This window comes from Erpetoichthys calabaricus, chromosome 4 (assembly GCF_900747795.2).
Source record: "Erpetoichthys calabaricus chromosome 4, fErpCal1.3, whole genome shotgun sequence".
Lineage (NCBI taxonomy): Eukaryota > Metazoa > Chordata > Cladistia > Polypteriformes > Polypteridae > Erpetoichthys > Erpetoichthys calabaricus.
Genome location: NC_041397.2, coordinates 175,610,280 through 175,624,712, shown reverse-complemented (window position 1 = coordinate 175,624,712; position 14,433 = coordinate 175,610,280). Strand labels below are relative to the sequence as shown.

The window sequence follows — 14,433 nt, the reverse complement described above, 5'->3', positions numbered from 1 at the left end:
GCACATGAAGAAAGAGTATAAAGCCTTGGAACATTGCCCGGCACATCTTTGAAGCCAACGGACAAATGGGAGATAACGTCATCTGATCCTGAGAAGCGATGCAGCGATGAAAATGGCAGACTCTACACATCGGGCCCCTACTCCCAAACTGGGTTCTTGCCATTGGCTTTCTTCATCTGTTATGCAGCGTAAGCCGTCATTAAAGAAAGCTAAGTTATTTCTCCTATGTGATTTCTTACCGTCATATCACAAAGTGAGGGGTATCGCCTTTTAATATCACATCTATATAGTTTCGGGTTATGTAACATGCCGCAATTACAAAAGAACTTATTCCAACAAGGGAGCTAACGCTCCCTGCTGAATACAAAAGTAGAATCCATTTATAAAATGGAAAACAACAATAATTGTCCAATAATTAATTGTTAAACTATGGGCAGTTCTCAACTGAGGAAGTGAAAATTGTAAAAGAGAAAGTAAAAGATATTGTCACAGACCTGGTGACCTCAGCCAAAAAGCACATCACCACCACCTGGGCAATCCGTAGTATTTATTTAAATATATATATAAACATTTATGTGTGTGTATAAATGTGTCTATAAATATATATATTTAAATATATATATAAATGTCTACTCCGTGGCAGCATAAAATTAAAAAGAAATCAAATAAATGCCCAAACAAAGAAAAATATAAGGTAAAAACTTATCGGAAATGGTGCAGTAGCATTAACTGAATGTTTGGCTTTCCAGTGGCAATTATGAGCATGGAAAACATGCAAATCTTGGTAGGGTGTTATTTCATGCTTTATGTCATGCAAACTGTGCTACTGTTTCTAAGGGCAAATATATTTTTATTGCATTGTGTGCTCCACATATCATATGGATGTACTGCACAATATTTTGTATTTTAACTGTATTCAATTTGTATTTATACTATTGGCCAAAGTGACTTACAATGTTTGAGATACATTTCTTCTTTTTTTCCCCAAATTGGAGCACAGGCGGGTGAAGTGACTTGCACAGGGTCACACAGTGTCAGTGATGGGATTCAAAACCATAACTTCATGGTTTGAAGTCCAAAGCCTTAACCACCGCACCATGCTGCCTAGAATGCCATACTATAATAGAAAGAGTATTATATAAGATTAATTAAAATCAGTAAATATAAAAGGTTTCTCCATGAAGTAGTGGTCAAGATTTGAAGCCATGAATGAGTAAGAGAGTCCCTGTATTAGAATAACTTGCAAGTGCTAAAGATAAACAAACTGATAGGAACTGGGTAACTAGAATTGGCTAAGACATTAGCAGAGGCTAAGCTGTAAAACACAGAAAACACAGTAAGAAATGGATACTAATGTCCAGTAACCATTTATTTGTCAGTTTCTTTGCAGCGTAGACTACGAAAACTCCACCCATACAACTTCGAGAATGTTTAAAATAACTAAACCCAGAAAAGGTCAAACTGAACAAAAAAATTAAATGGGCAAATGGACAGTACAAATACCCTAGAGAAAAAAATGGAAAAAAGAACATAGAAAAACATGAATGGTGACTGTCGTAAAGTTCAAGTATGTAAATACTTGAGTAATGGCATCATCCAAAGCATTCAAGGAGCCTGTGTTAAATGCTAGAAAAGAAGCCATCTGGGGCCGAGTTCTAGGCTATTTCTGATAGTGGGAAGCAATCCAACTTGCTGTCCCTACTGTGTGAAATAGATTTATTAAAAATCTTCTTCTCAGGATTATGTTGCATTTAGCAAACTAATTTCTTTGGGAGGTAATATGATTATTTAATTTTATAAACTAATAATACAGTAAAGGCTGTATGATCTACTCTGACGTTTTTTGCTGAAGAGATATAAATACTGAAGAGTTCAAAACCTGGTTGTTTTCTTTTTGTAACTTTAAATTTATCTGGCAATTTACTATCTTGAAATATATTGTATATAATTCTAGACTATGGCTTGATAGTATAAGCTAGTGCTGTGCCATGTCAGATTCAATGTCTTTGGTTTGAAAACTGAGCTTTAATGTTGTTCTTGTGGAATTTGCTCTTTCTTCCCATGTCTGTGTTGGTTTCCTGTGGGTACTCTGATCTTTCCTTCCACAAGAGAAACATTAGAAACACTTGACAAATTTTAATGAGAACAGGCCACTCAACCCAACAAAGCTCTCCATTCTTATTCACGTAATTCCTCCAAAATCACATCAAGTCTAATGACCTATTATCCACTACTACACTACTTGGCAACTTATTCCATGTGTCTATGGTTCTCTATGTGATCACCAAGGACATGCTGGTTAGGTACTGGCTACTGTAAACTGACCCTGTAAGAGTTTGGTGTCTGCAGGAGAGGCAGCTGCGATGGATGTACACCCTGTGAGGGCTGTGTCCTGTGTTATCCTTCTAGGATGAGTTCTAGACCACCCAACCCTTAATTGAATTAGTAGGTTTGAGAATGTTAATTAACAATTTTAGACTATTACAATAGGGTTATTCTGTAAAAAAAAAAAAAAGAATATGATATCATGACTGCTTTTTCCTTTTTAGATGTAGATAATGTCCCTATCAGAAACATGACATTAATTTATTTGTAATGCTTCTGTACATTTTTGACATTTGTCAACAGTGTGTTCATTAACACAAACTTAGTGGGACTAAGCACACAGAATCATGAGGACTAGGCTGTAAAAGAGTCCTGAGAATTCATATGTGTGTATGTTTCCTCTTTACCTCTGTGATTTTTGACCCAGAGGAAGACCCCAGAGACGCAGCTGTCTCTGCCTATCTGCCTAACATTGACCTCCTTTAAAGTTGCCTTTGCCACTGCTAAATATGCCTACTACTGATCATCCATCCATCCATTTTCCAACCCGCTGAATCCAAACACAGGGTCACAGGGGTCTGCTGGAGCCAATCCCAGCCAACACAGGGCACAAGGCAGGAACCAATCCCGGCCAGGGTGCCAACCCACCACAGGACACACACAAACACACCCACACACCAAGCACACACTAGGGCCAATTTAGAATTGCCAATCCACCTAACCTGCATGTCTTTGGACTGTGGGAGGAAACCAGAGCGCCCGGAGGAAACCCACGCAGACACGGGGAGAACATGCAAACTCCACGCAGGGAGGACCCGGGAAGCGAACCCGCAAGGCAGCAGCGCTACCCACTGCGCCACCGTGCCACCCATACTACTGATCATGAGTGCACAAAGACTTGTTATGTACCAAGAACTTTGCAGTTTCTTTCTAAACATTATTAAACAAGGTTTTCCATATGGAAGTCTTTTACCTGTTTCTCAATTGTTCTCATTTGGTATTGAATATTTTTTACAGATAATTTTATTGTTACTGATTTCTGGTGACAACATCCAATCATCATTTAGTGTGATTTTTTTTTATGGGTGTTGCCTCTTTGAAGCTTGAAACACTGTGCTTTGTTAAGAATATGAATTATAGAAAAAAGAAATTATGAAATATCATTAAAAACCTCCTAAGATGTAATGTAAATTAAATCATAATAAACCAAAGACAAATATAATAAGCTAAACTCTACAAATTTATACCAGGCTAACACTCCATGAGAGGATGCAAAGTTCATAGAACAATAAATGGAGGGTCAGCCCCAAGGGCCCAATTACAAGAAGAAATGATGCAACACAGTTATCTTATGCAAAATAATGAAAAAGTAAACTAATAAATGATAATTTAAAAAAAAAACTAAAACAAAAAAGATCAGAAGAAATATTATGAACAAAGAAAAAGAACAATTAAAAACAGACAAAAACTAAAGCTCATGATAAGTCAGAATCATGAGAGTGATGTACATTGCTATTTTACATGAGACATCATGATTGTCACAATAAAAATGATGGCCATGTGAATTGAACAGTGTTTAAACATTAAATATCTAAGAGAATGAGTTAACAAGAGACTTTTGCTTTTTAGGAAAAATAATTCTGCTTTTGACTTGATTTTGTTTTGACTTCAGATTTATCGAACCCCTTTGAACTTTACTAAACAATCTATTTGTGAATCTGTTTTAACTAACAACCCTGACAATTCTTCTGAAAAGTAGCGAAAGAAAGGAACAATATTGATTTCTAACACTTAGTTCAAACTGTGTACTTAGACTCCATTTCCCCTTTGCAAACAAAGCATTTCCACTTTCCGAAATACAATGTAAATGTTGATAATTCAAACAAATATAACATGTTGAATCCAAAGAATTTCTAAAAGACAATGCAGTACCCCTACATTAGTTAATGTGTGGGTTGTTGTTCTCTCTAGAATTAAATATGGCAGTCTCATTGATAAAGAAATTGCTAATCAATGCAAGTCCACGTTGGCTCCACAGTCCTTGGCAGCATGAACCTGGGACCATCGATAACAAAATGGATGAGCCATGCAAATGAGGACACACACACACAGTGAGTAAGAGGTACATGCAAGTGCTTTGTGCTTTTATTAAAACTAACCAATAAATAAATAACCCATAAAAATCAAAGCATTCAGAGGAGGTTGAAATCCAATAAACAATAAATAATCCTTTTAAAGCCAATCAAGCCATAGTGCTTCTTTGTAACATGCAATATTTCCTCTGCTTACCCCAGATGGGACCCTATATCAAGAGGAGACATCTTTCCGACATTCTGAGCATTCAACCTTCAAATCATCTTCAGGTCTCTGTCCACCAGTCTTTCAGCATCTGTGGGGTACCACACTGAGCCATGCTCCGTTTCCCCACCCGCCATCCCTTGACGTTTGGTGGGAACCCATTGGGAGTGTTAGGTTGCTCCTGCTCCTTAGAGTGCTCAGCAGGACCAACCCCTCTGCTCCACCTAGAGTGTTAGCCACACGCTCTTCTTCTGGGGCTCACTACCTACTTTTCTAGAGCACCTGTACCACCTTGATTCTGCGGTCTTCCTCTTCCCTTTTTGCCCAGTGTGTAGTCTGGTGCCCAAGCTTTTTCCCATTACAGTCAATTTCAATATGATATAATTTACCTCTCAAAAGACTTTAGACGGGATCTGTGGTCATAAACAGACTGCATCCATGCTTTCTAGTAATAAATCTGATAATGACTCAACTGAGTCAGATTCACCTTTGTGTAACAAATCCTTTGCACAAAATTTTCTACTGGTAATTACCTGCTGTGAAGGACAGCCGGGTCCCATGCCCGGCAGGGACGCCCCTACTGCATCTGTTCCGGGGGAGCCTCCATAGACAGCTCAATTCCTCCCCCAGGACACTTGGTGGCAGCCTCCCTAGCGGACGATGATTCCCCAACCGGACGCATGGCTCCATGGGAGATGGAGTCCTCCACAGCCTGGTTGGGGGCTCGGATGGCCGCCAGGGGGAGCTGCATGGACTTGGCAGCCCGGCTAGTCAATTCCTCAGCCCCACCCGGAAATGCAATTAGGCCCAGGTGATCAAGCACCTGGAATACTTCCGGGTGGGGTATAAAAAAGGCCAGCCACCACCACTCGAGAGAGCCAGAGTCGGAGGAGTGGTTGTAAAGGGAGAAGAGAGAGAGAGAGTGTTTGTTGTGCTATATTTAAGTGCTTTTGGGACTGTGTTGGGCCTGTGGGACACGAGGAAGGCGTGCCCCACAGCTGAAGAGAAAATAAAAGCTGTTTTAATTAAGTACGTGCCTCTGCCTGAGTCTGTGCCGGGTCGGGCGCTATATAGCGCCGTTCACACTGCTTATATCACTGCATAAACCTCTGTTCAGGCCGGGTGAAATGAGATGTACAAATGGGAGGAAACTAGAGGGGGAATGCTGGCAACTAGGGTCAAATATAAGAAAAGGTTAGAATGGACAAATATTAGACTACTGTTGGACTAAAATAGATTTAAAGCGAACAGGCTAATATACAAATAAGGAGTTGGGGAGAAAAAAAAACAGAATTCTCAAAAATTATGCAAACAGAAAAGGTTTAGACAAATGACATGTCATGACACCCCAATGAAGACGGTGGCCATATGAAAGGGTGGGCAGACCAATGGTAGGAGAAGTGACCTTAAAAGAAAAGGCACACACAGATTGTCTTGGGTCAAACAGGTACTTCCATGCATCAGTTTTCTCTCCCTGATTTCAAAACAGCAGGATGACTGTGAGTTGGATTCTATCCTGGTAGTATCAATGCAAGGCAGGAACCAAATTTGGATGGAACACTGAGTTATTGCAGAGCACACTGATGTACGTACACACAGTCATACCAAGCCAATCTGAAATAACGCACATGTCTTTAGGCTGTAGGAGTATCACTGGATTGACAGGAGATAAAAAGGAAACACACAGAAAAAGGGTGCACTACACAAAGGCAGAGGTGGTGTCAGGTTAATAAAGTGTAATTTGACTGACTAAACTCTGACACTATTATTGTTAAGTGTAGCATGGCTGAAAAGGGGTAGCAGTGCTTTTCTTTGCATTCCTTTTGATACTTGTCATTTTTCCTTTGTTTAGCCAGATTTGTATTTTGCTATAATCAAGCCATTTATTATATAATTATTATATAATTCTAAGCTTTTCTATATTTATTTTAAAGTGTGGAATTGTCTAGGTGCTATTTGCCGCATTACTCAGTAGTTGCATAGGATAGGTGAGGCAAATCTAAAATGTTTTCATAAAATGTGATGAAATTCTGCTTAATTTTTTTTTTCATGATTTTAAACAAATTCACTGAAAAACATTGAAATAATCTGAATTAATATCTGGGCGATTACAGTAAATGCTTACTTAAGTAAAATATCTGTTCCAGAATAACAGCTTTTTTCAATGCCACAACAAATTGAAGGTCAATATGAAAGTAAAATAATAATAAAATGAAGGTCATTCATTTCCATTTTCAGGTCTAAAATATAAATTCAGAAGCCTAATGAGATATTCATGAATATACCCCGCTTATTGTATTACCTTATATATCAGGCAGCTTACACATTTCCTGCAGTCCATTGCCAATCACAGTGATCCTTTTGTGTATAATTAAAATAAAAGAGGTTTAAAAAATGCCCTGGGAAAAATGTATGCCTAAGCTATATTATCTGAGGCATTTCCAGTGATGATGCATTTCAGTGGGGATCCACCAGCCTAGCAGTTTTTTTTTTTGCTTCCACCTGGTAATAGTTTTGGACTGAAGCCAAAGGAATAATGTTCTCATTTGTAACTGTCAGTTAGGGTGAACCCCAGCCACAAGAGGCTGAAATGAGGTTTTCTTTCCATTTTTATGCATGAAGCATTGTGTGGAAAGCCCCTTTCACCTACATCAGGAAAAAGCGACTATTCAGACATTTTTTTCTGTTATTCTTTTTAAAATTGAAAAGAAAAATGACAAAAAAGTAATTGCAATTTACAAAGTAAAATGTAAAAAAAATTGAATTAGATGTAGTGATGCAGTCTTCATGAAAAATAATACATCTTGCACAAATCTATTCCTTATGACATAATACATCTGCATTCAAAATGTGTCACAAAAAAAAAAGAAATACACACACAGACCTCGGTTGCTACAAATTTTGCCATCTGGAGATGTGCATCTCTTTTTGCTCTCCCATGGGCTGATGTCACACTGGAATTCACATTTATCTCCATGCCAACCAGCCACACAGTAACAGTTTCCACAGTAACACTTTCCATGGCCTGAAACCAGAACAAATTTATAGGGAAAAAGATGACTTAACCATTTTTTAACAGATACTTAACATAGTTTTCAATATATTTACTCCCCATGCTCCATTTAATTTGTTAAGGTCAAAAACATTATTGCTTGTTACTAGGCTTAGAAAAAGAACAAAAAAAAACACACACACACAAAACCCTTTTTCTTATTCATGTACCTTAAGAACATTTAATTACTTAACAGTCCATATATACTAAGGCATTATTAAATATAAAATTATTTTCAAACTGATTGCCAATGACTTGGCAAATGCAAGTAACTAGTAGTCTTTGCAACAATTCTGTGTTCCACAATTAATCTAAAAATACAAGCATCATGGTTTTTCAGGATTTTTTTTTTTAATAAGTAAGAGTAGCAGCATTATCAAAAGGGTCTGACAGAGAGCAATTGAACAAGTGATATGACAGTTTAAAATTGAACCAGACTGAAGCATTCGTGAATGAAATTTTTTTCAAGGTGATTTTCACCTCTTTGTACTCGGAATGCAAAATAAATTATATTTAGGCAAGGTGACCTTGAGGAGGTCCATCTTTTGATTTGGTTACAGAAATCACATGTGATAAACATCTGAAAAAAATTATAAGTCCAAAATGCATGAATCTCAATATCTGTTTTGCAGCTTGAGAATTTTTTCAGCCACTTACCTGATCTAATTTGTTGGATCAGTTCTACAAATCAAATACTTGTGGGGATTTTTCACATTTTTTCTTTTTTATATTGCACCAAACAATATTTTAACAAAACCTTCCCAAATCCACTTAATCCAGTTCATAATAATGGGGTGGTAGAACTTCTCCTGCCAGCATCAGGCACAAGGCAGGGCACAAGCCTCGCCCATGCACATACCCACACTCAAACATGGCAAACAGAGAATTGGCAATTATTCTAACACATACATATTTCGGGATAAGGAAGAAAACCTATCCATTTACAATTGCATTACAATGCTACCCAAATTACTTTGTAAATAACTCTCAATTAAGAAAATACAATACATGCTCTTATCATATACATTGAGAATGTTGTGACCAGCAGCCATACCACCTGCACTTTCAGAACAGGTAATCTACCTGAAACTAAGCATGCTTGTGCCTGGCTAGTACTTGAATTGGAGACTATTTAGGGAAATGTTGGATTGCTGCTTGAAGAGGTGTTGCTGAAGCCACTGGTTGGTGTTTACTCTGTGGTCTATGTGTGGATCCCAGTGCTGTAAAAATTATCACCGTCCTTTGGATGAGGCATAAAGCCAAGGTCCTGAGTCTCTATGGTCATTAAAGATCCCTGGGCATCTTTTGAAAACAGTGGGTCTTTTCCCAATATCCTGGTCAACAGATCATCTGTTTCCATATTTTCCTGCCCTCCGCATCTTGTTCTGTTACACCCATTACCTGCATGTTCTCTCTCACCACATCCATAAACCTTCTCTTAGGCTTTCCTCTTTTCCTCTTGCCTGGCAGCTCCATCCCTAGCATCCTTTTCCCAATATACTCAGCAACTCTCCTCTGACTTTGTCTCCCAACCGTCCAACCTGAGCCAACCCTCTAATGTACTCATTTCTAATCCTGTCCATCCTCGTCACACCCAATGCAAATCTTAACATCTTTAACTCTGCTACCTCCAGCTCTGTTTCCTGTCCTTTTGCCAGCACCACCATCTCCAACCAATTTAACATAGCTGGTCTCACTACTGTCTTGTAGATCTTTTCACTCTTGCTGATATCAGTCTGTCACAAATCACTCCTGACACTCTTCTCCACCCATTCCACCCTGTCTGCACTCTCTTTTTCACCTCTCTTCCACAATCCCAATTACTCTGTCCTGTTGATCCCAAATATTTAAACTCGTCTGCCTTCACCAACACTACTACCTGCATCTTCACCATTCTTCTGATCTCCCTCTCATTTACACACATGTATTCTGTCTTGTTCCTACTGATCGTCTTTCCTCTCTTCCCTAGAGCATATTTCCACCTCTCCAGGGTCTCCTCAATCTACTCCCTATGAAAACCTTGGGTTGCTGCTGGAAGATACCTTGGTGAGGACAGCTAGAGGTGCTTACCCTGTGGTTTGAATGAAGATCCCAGTTGCGGTCACGGGGACACTGAGATGTAAAAACGTCACAGTCCCCATGATGAGATGTAAAATCAAGGTCCTGACTCTCTGTGGACATAAAATATTTATGGGTATCTTTTGTAAGGAGTTGGGTGTATCCCAATGTCCTGGCTGAATTGCCCAACACAGCCTAATCATTATGGCCCCTAATCATCTCTTGTCTCCAATTGGTTAACTATCTCTAACAGCAAATGTGTGGTGAGCGTACTGGCGCCAGATGGCTGCCATTGTATCATCAAAGTGGATGCTGCACATTAGTGGTGGTTCAAGTGGCTCACAATGTAAAGTGTTTTGAGTAGTGAGAAAAGTGCTATATAAATGTAAAGAATTATTATCCAACCATCCATCCATTTTCTAACCCGCAGAATCCGAACACAGGGTCACGGGGGTCTGCTGGAGCCAATCCCAGCCCACACAGGGCACAAGGCAGGAACCAATCCCGGGCAGGGTGCCAACCCACCGCAGGACACACACAAACACACCCACACACCAAGCACACACTAGGGCCAATTTAGAATCGCCAATCCACCTAACCTGCATGTCTTTGGACTGTGGGAGGAAACTGGAGCGCCCGGAGGAAACCCATGCAGACACGGGGAGAACATGCAAACTCCACGCAGGGAGGACCCGGGAAGCGAACCCAGGTCCCCAGATCACCCAACTGTGAGGCAGCAGCGCTACCCACTGCACCACCGTGCCGCCAGAATTATTATTTAAGAGGGAATTATAGCCTATGTGGGAGCAGGTTTCAACTGCACGGTCCTAAGAAATATCAGTACTGTTCAATAATGGTGCAATCCCCTCAGCAGAGTGTCCATGTATATTTGACCTTGGCTTCAACTAAACTAAAGGCAGAGCACTGTGGTGTGCATGTTTGAGCTACCGATAAGCTATTATGAATGCTGGATAGACTCGGCTTCTATCCATTGCCATAATTGTGTAATTTTCAAATTGCCTTTGCTTTTTGATTTACCCTAACATTTATTTTCAGTTATAGTAAATAGCCACCAACATACACTTGGCTAACTTAAATTATTAAGAAAAAACTATTAAACAAAGGATTGTATAGTGAGTAAGTATTTCTAAAATTGGCAAATGGAGACAGGCCAGTGCAAAAAACGCAATTCCCAATAAATCATGCGTATGAATATAGTCCATAAAAACTCAATAATAATTATAATGAAAAAGCTAAAAGATAAGTAGGATTTCAGTGTATGGGGTAATGATAAATTTAGTCAGGAACAAAGAATATTTTATATACATATACATATATATATATATACTGTATATACAGTGGAACCTCGGGTCACGAATGTCTCGGACCACATACAAATCGTGTTATGACCAAAAAGTTTGCCAAACTTCTGCATCTGTTCACAACCACACACTTGGGTGACGAACAAACCAGTTTCCCTTCCGGTTCGTACGAGCAGATGATTTCCGCACGTGTTCAGTCTCTCCCTGTGCATTACCTGTGCAGTGAGTGAGAGAGAGAGAGAGAGAGAGTGCGAGAGAGCGAACGAGCGAGAGAGAGAGAGAAAGAGAGTGCGAGAGAGGGCTGGCTGCGTAAGGCAGAGATATCAGTTAAAGAATGCACTGGGCTTGTTTTTAAGGAGTCTGATTCGAGCATTGTTTTAACCTCATTGTATTTAATGAAGACTTTTTTCTATTGGATTTTAACCTCCACTTCACTTCTGTTTACAGCGATCGGTTCGTAGCGTGCATTGTTGCAATGTTACTTTTCTTAGTTGTATATTAAATTACGGATTTTTCAAATGTTCATGTTTTTCCCTGTGCTTAAAACTCACTATAGCGTGAATTCTTGCAATGTTACTTCTCTCTGTCCAGGGTTTTCTCAGTGTTATACATTTTTTTACATTTAGTTTACTATTACGCTGTGCATTCTATGGCATAATTAACTATTTTTGTGCTTAAAACTCTTTAAAAAAATATATTTAAATACAGTTTGTATGATCTGGAACGGATTCATTGTATTTACATACAATCCTATGGGGGAAATTACTTCGGGTCATGACCAAATTGGGTTATGACCAGAGTTTTGGAACGAGGTTCCACTGTATATATATATTGTGAGGAGAAAGAGTCCAAGACATCATAAAGGTTTGGGGCAGCCACCCGTATATTGTTTTTCCTGGCTGCAAAATTCAAAATAAGTAGCACGATGTGCACAAAACAGAGTTCAAAACAGAACTGATCACAAGAGACAAAAATAGAGACTTTAAAGGCCCGTATAGGAAGTGATGTCATCAAAAGGGCTGGAATCAGAAGTGATGTCATCTGGACCGGAAGTGATGTCAGCAAGGGGCCCGGTGCCGGAAGTGATGTCAGCAAAGGGACCGGCACAGGAAGTGATGTCTTCTGAGGCTCTGGAAACTTGCAGGATTTCCCAGGAAAGGTCTGTAGGGAACTGAGAAAGATGGTCAGCGCACTCACTGCCCCCTGGTCGGATGTTTAATTACAATTACTCAGACCTTTTAGCTGCCTCCTACTTGCACATGTGTGACAAGGCCCCCACCCCAGCCCAGACCCATTGGATCAGACGTCCTGCACCGAGACGTCATGGGCACGAGAGAGGGCATCAGCGTTGGCATGGACAGAGCCCTTACGATGAATTAGCGAAAACTTGTGAGGTTGGAGGTCAAGAAACCACCTAGAGGCCCGTGGATTCGACTCTTTGTGAAGGGCCATCCACTGTAAGGGAGCATGAGCCATCACCAGAGTGAACTCCCGGCCCAAGAGGTAGTACCTCAACTGTGTAATCGCCCATTTAATTGCAAGGGCTTCCCTTTCCACTGCTGCATACCAGGTCTCCCGACCCAACAGTTTCTGGCTCAGGTACATGACAGGGTGTTCAACACCATTGACGCTTTGGCTCAGCACGGCGTCCAGGCCTGTGTCCAAAGCGTCATTCTGGAGAATAAAAGGGAGAGAAAAGTTAGGAGCTTTTAATATTGGTGCTGAAGTAAGGCCTGTTTTAAATCACAGAATGCAGCGTCCGTCTTGTCAGTCCATACCACATGATTAGGGGCCCTCTTCTTTGTTAGATCAGTCAAGGGCGCTGCTCTCTCTGAAAACCTAGGTACGAACCGGCGGTAGTACCCGGCCAATCCGAGAAATGCTTGGACTTGCAGACAGGACCATTTTAAAATGGCATCTATTTTTGAACACTGTGGTTTCATGGTACCCCGACCCACCAGGTAGCCCAAATATTTAGCCTCTTTCAGTCCAAAGAAACATTTCTTTGGATTGATACGAAGCCCAGCTTCTCCCAGTGCCCACAATACCGCTGTTACCTGCCTACGTGTTCCTTCCACATGCTGGAATAGATGACGACATCATCCAGATAGGCAGCACTATACGCATTATGGGGGAGGACCGTTTGTACTCCAGACACTGGAAAGTCGCAGGAGCCCCGTGTAACCCAAATGGAAGGACACGATACTGCCAGTGTCTGCTAGGGGTGCTAAACGCTGTCTTATCCTTTGCGGAGTCCGTTAAAGGAATCTGCCAGTACTCTTTTGTCATGTCAAGTGTGGTCAAAAATTTTGCTTTACCAAGCCTTTCGAGACGGTCGTCCACACGAGGCATGGGGTAAGAATCAAATAGGAAGACCTGGTTAAGCCAACGGAAGTCATTGCAAAACCTCCAACTGCTGTCAGGCTTATCAACCAATACGATTGGACTGGACCAGGGACTATAACTTTCCTCTATCACTCCTAGCTCTAGCATTTGCTTGATTTCCAGTTCCACTTCTGCTTTCTTTGCCTCAGGAAGTCTATAGGGGCACTCTCAGACCATAACCCCCAGTTCAGTCACTATATCGTGCGCAATCAGAGAGGTCCTTCCTGGTTTTTCACTCACCAACTCCGAGATGGACAGGATAGCTGATTCCAGCTCCTGTCTTCGTCTGCCAGTTAATTCCTCACCGAACTTAATGGTGTCTGTGTGAGCAAAGAATGAGCAGGGCTGAGTGGAGGAGGGATCAGGTTCCCTTTCCTTCCACGGCTTCAGGAAGTTCACATGATAAACCTGCTCACTTGGTCTACGATTGGGTTGTTTCACTAAATAGTCGACCAATCCTTTCTTCTCCTTAATTTCATAAGGGCCTTGACAATGGGTGAGTAATTTAGAATGGTAGCTGGCAACTAACACCATGGCACAATCCCCTGGATGGAATTCTCGGAGTGTCGTGCCACAGTCATAATAGCATACCTGTGCTGATTGTGCCTCTTCCATATGACTTTTTAAAATAGGTCGGATTTTTCCAAATCTATCGCGAAATTGCGCAATATATTCCAAAATATTTGTAGAGGGAAGAGCCTCTCCTTCCCAGCCTTCTTTCAAAATATCCAATATACCTTGTGTTGTCGTCTGTATAATAATTCAAAAGGTGAGAACCCCGTAGAGGCTTGTAGGACTTCCCAATAGGCAAAGACATTGAGGGGGAGGAGTTGATGCAAATTCCGCCCATTCCCACTGACCACCTTGCGTAGCATCTGCTTGAGAGTCTGATTAAACCACTCTACTAGACCGTCAGTTTGAGGATGATACACCGCGGTCTTTCAGTGCTTTATTTTCAGTAACTTGGCTGTTTCCCTGAACATCTTCGAGGTA

The 14,433-nt window shown here is 40.6% G+C and overlaps 1 protein-coding gene across 1 annotated transcript in view; it reads right to left on the bottom strand.

Annotated features, from left to right (window-relative positions):
* Positions 1-14,433, bottom strand: part of itgbl1 (integrin, beta-like 1) — a 684,868-nt gene that overhangs the window by 400,096 nt on the left and 270,339 nt on the right. Inside the window, exon 5 of the mRNA XM_028799973.2 lies at positions 7,508-7,648. Coding sequence (XP_028655806.1) covers positions 7,508-7,648 — 141 coding nt within the window. The remainder of the gene's footprint in view (positions 1-7,507; positions 7,649-14,433) is intronic.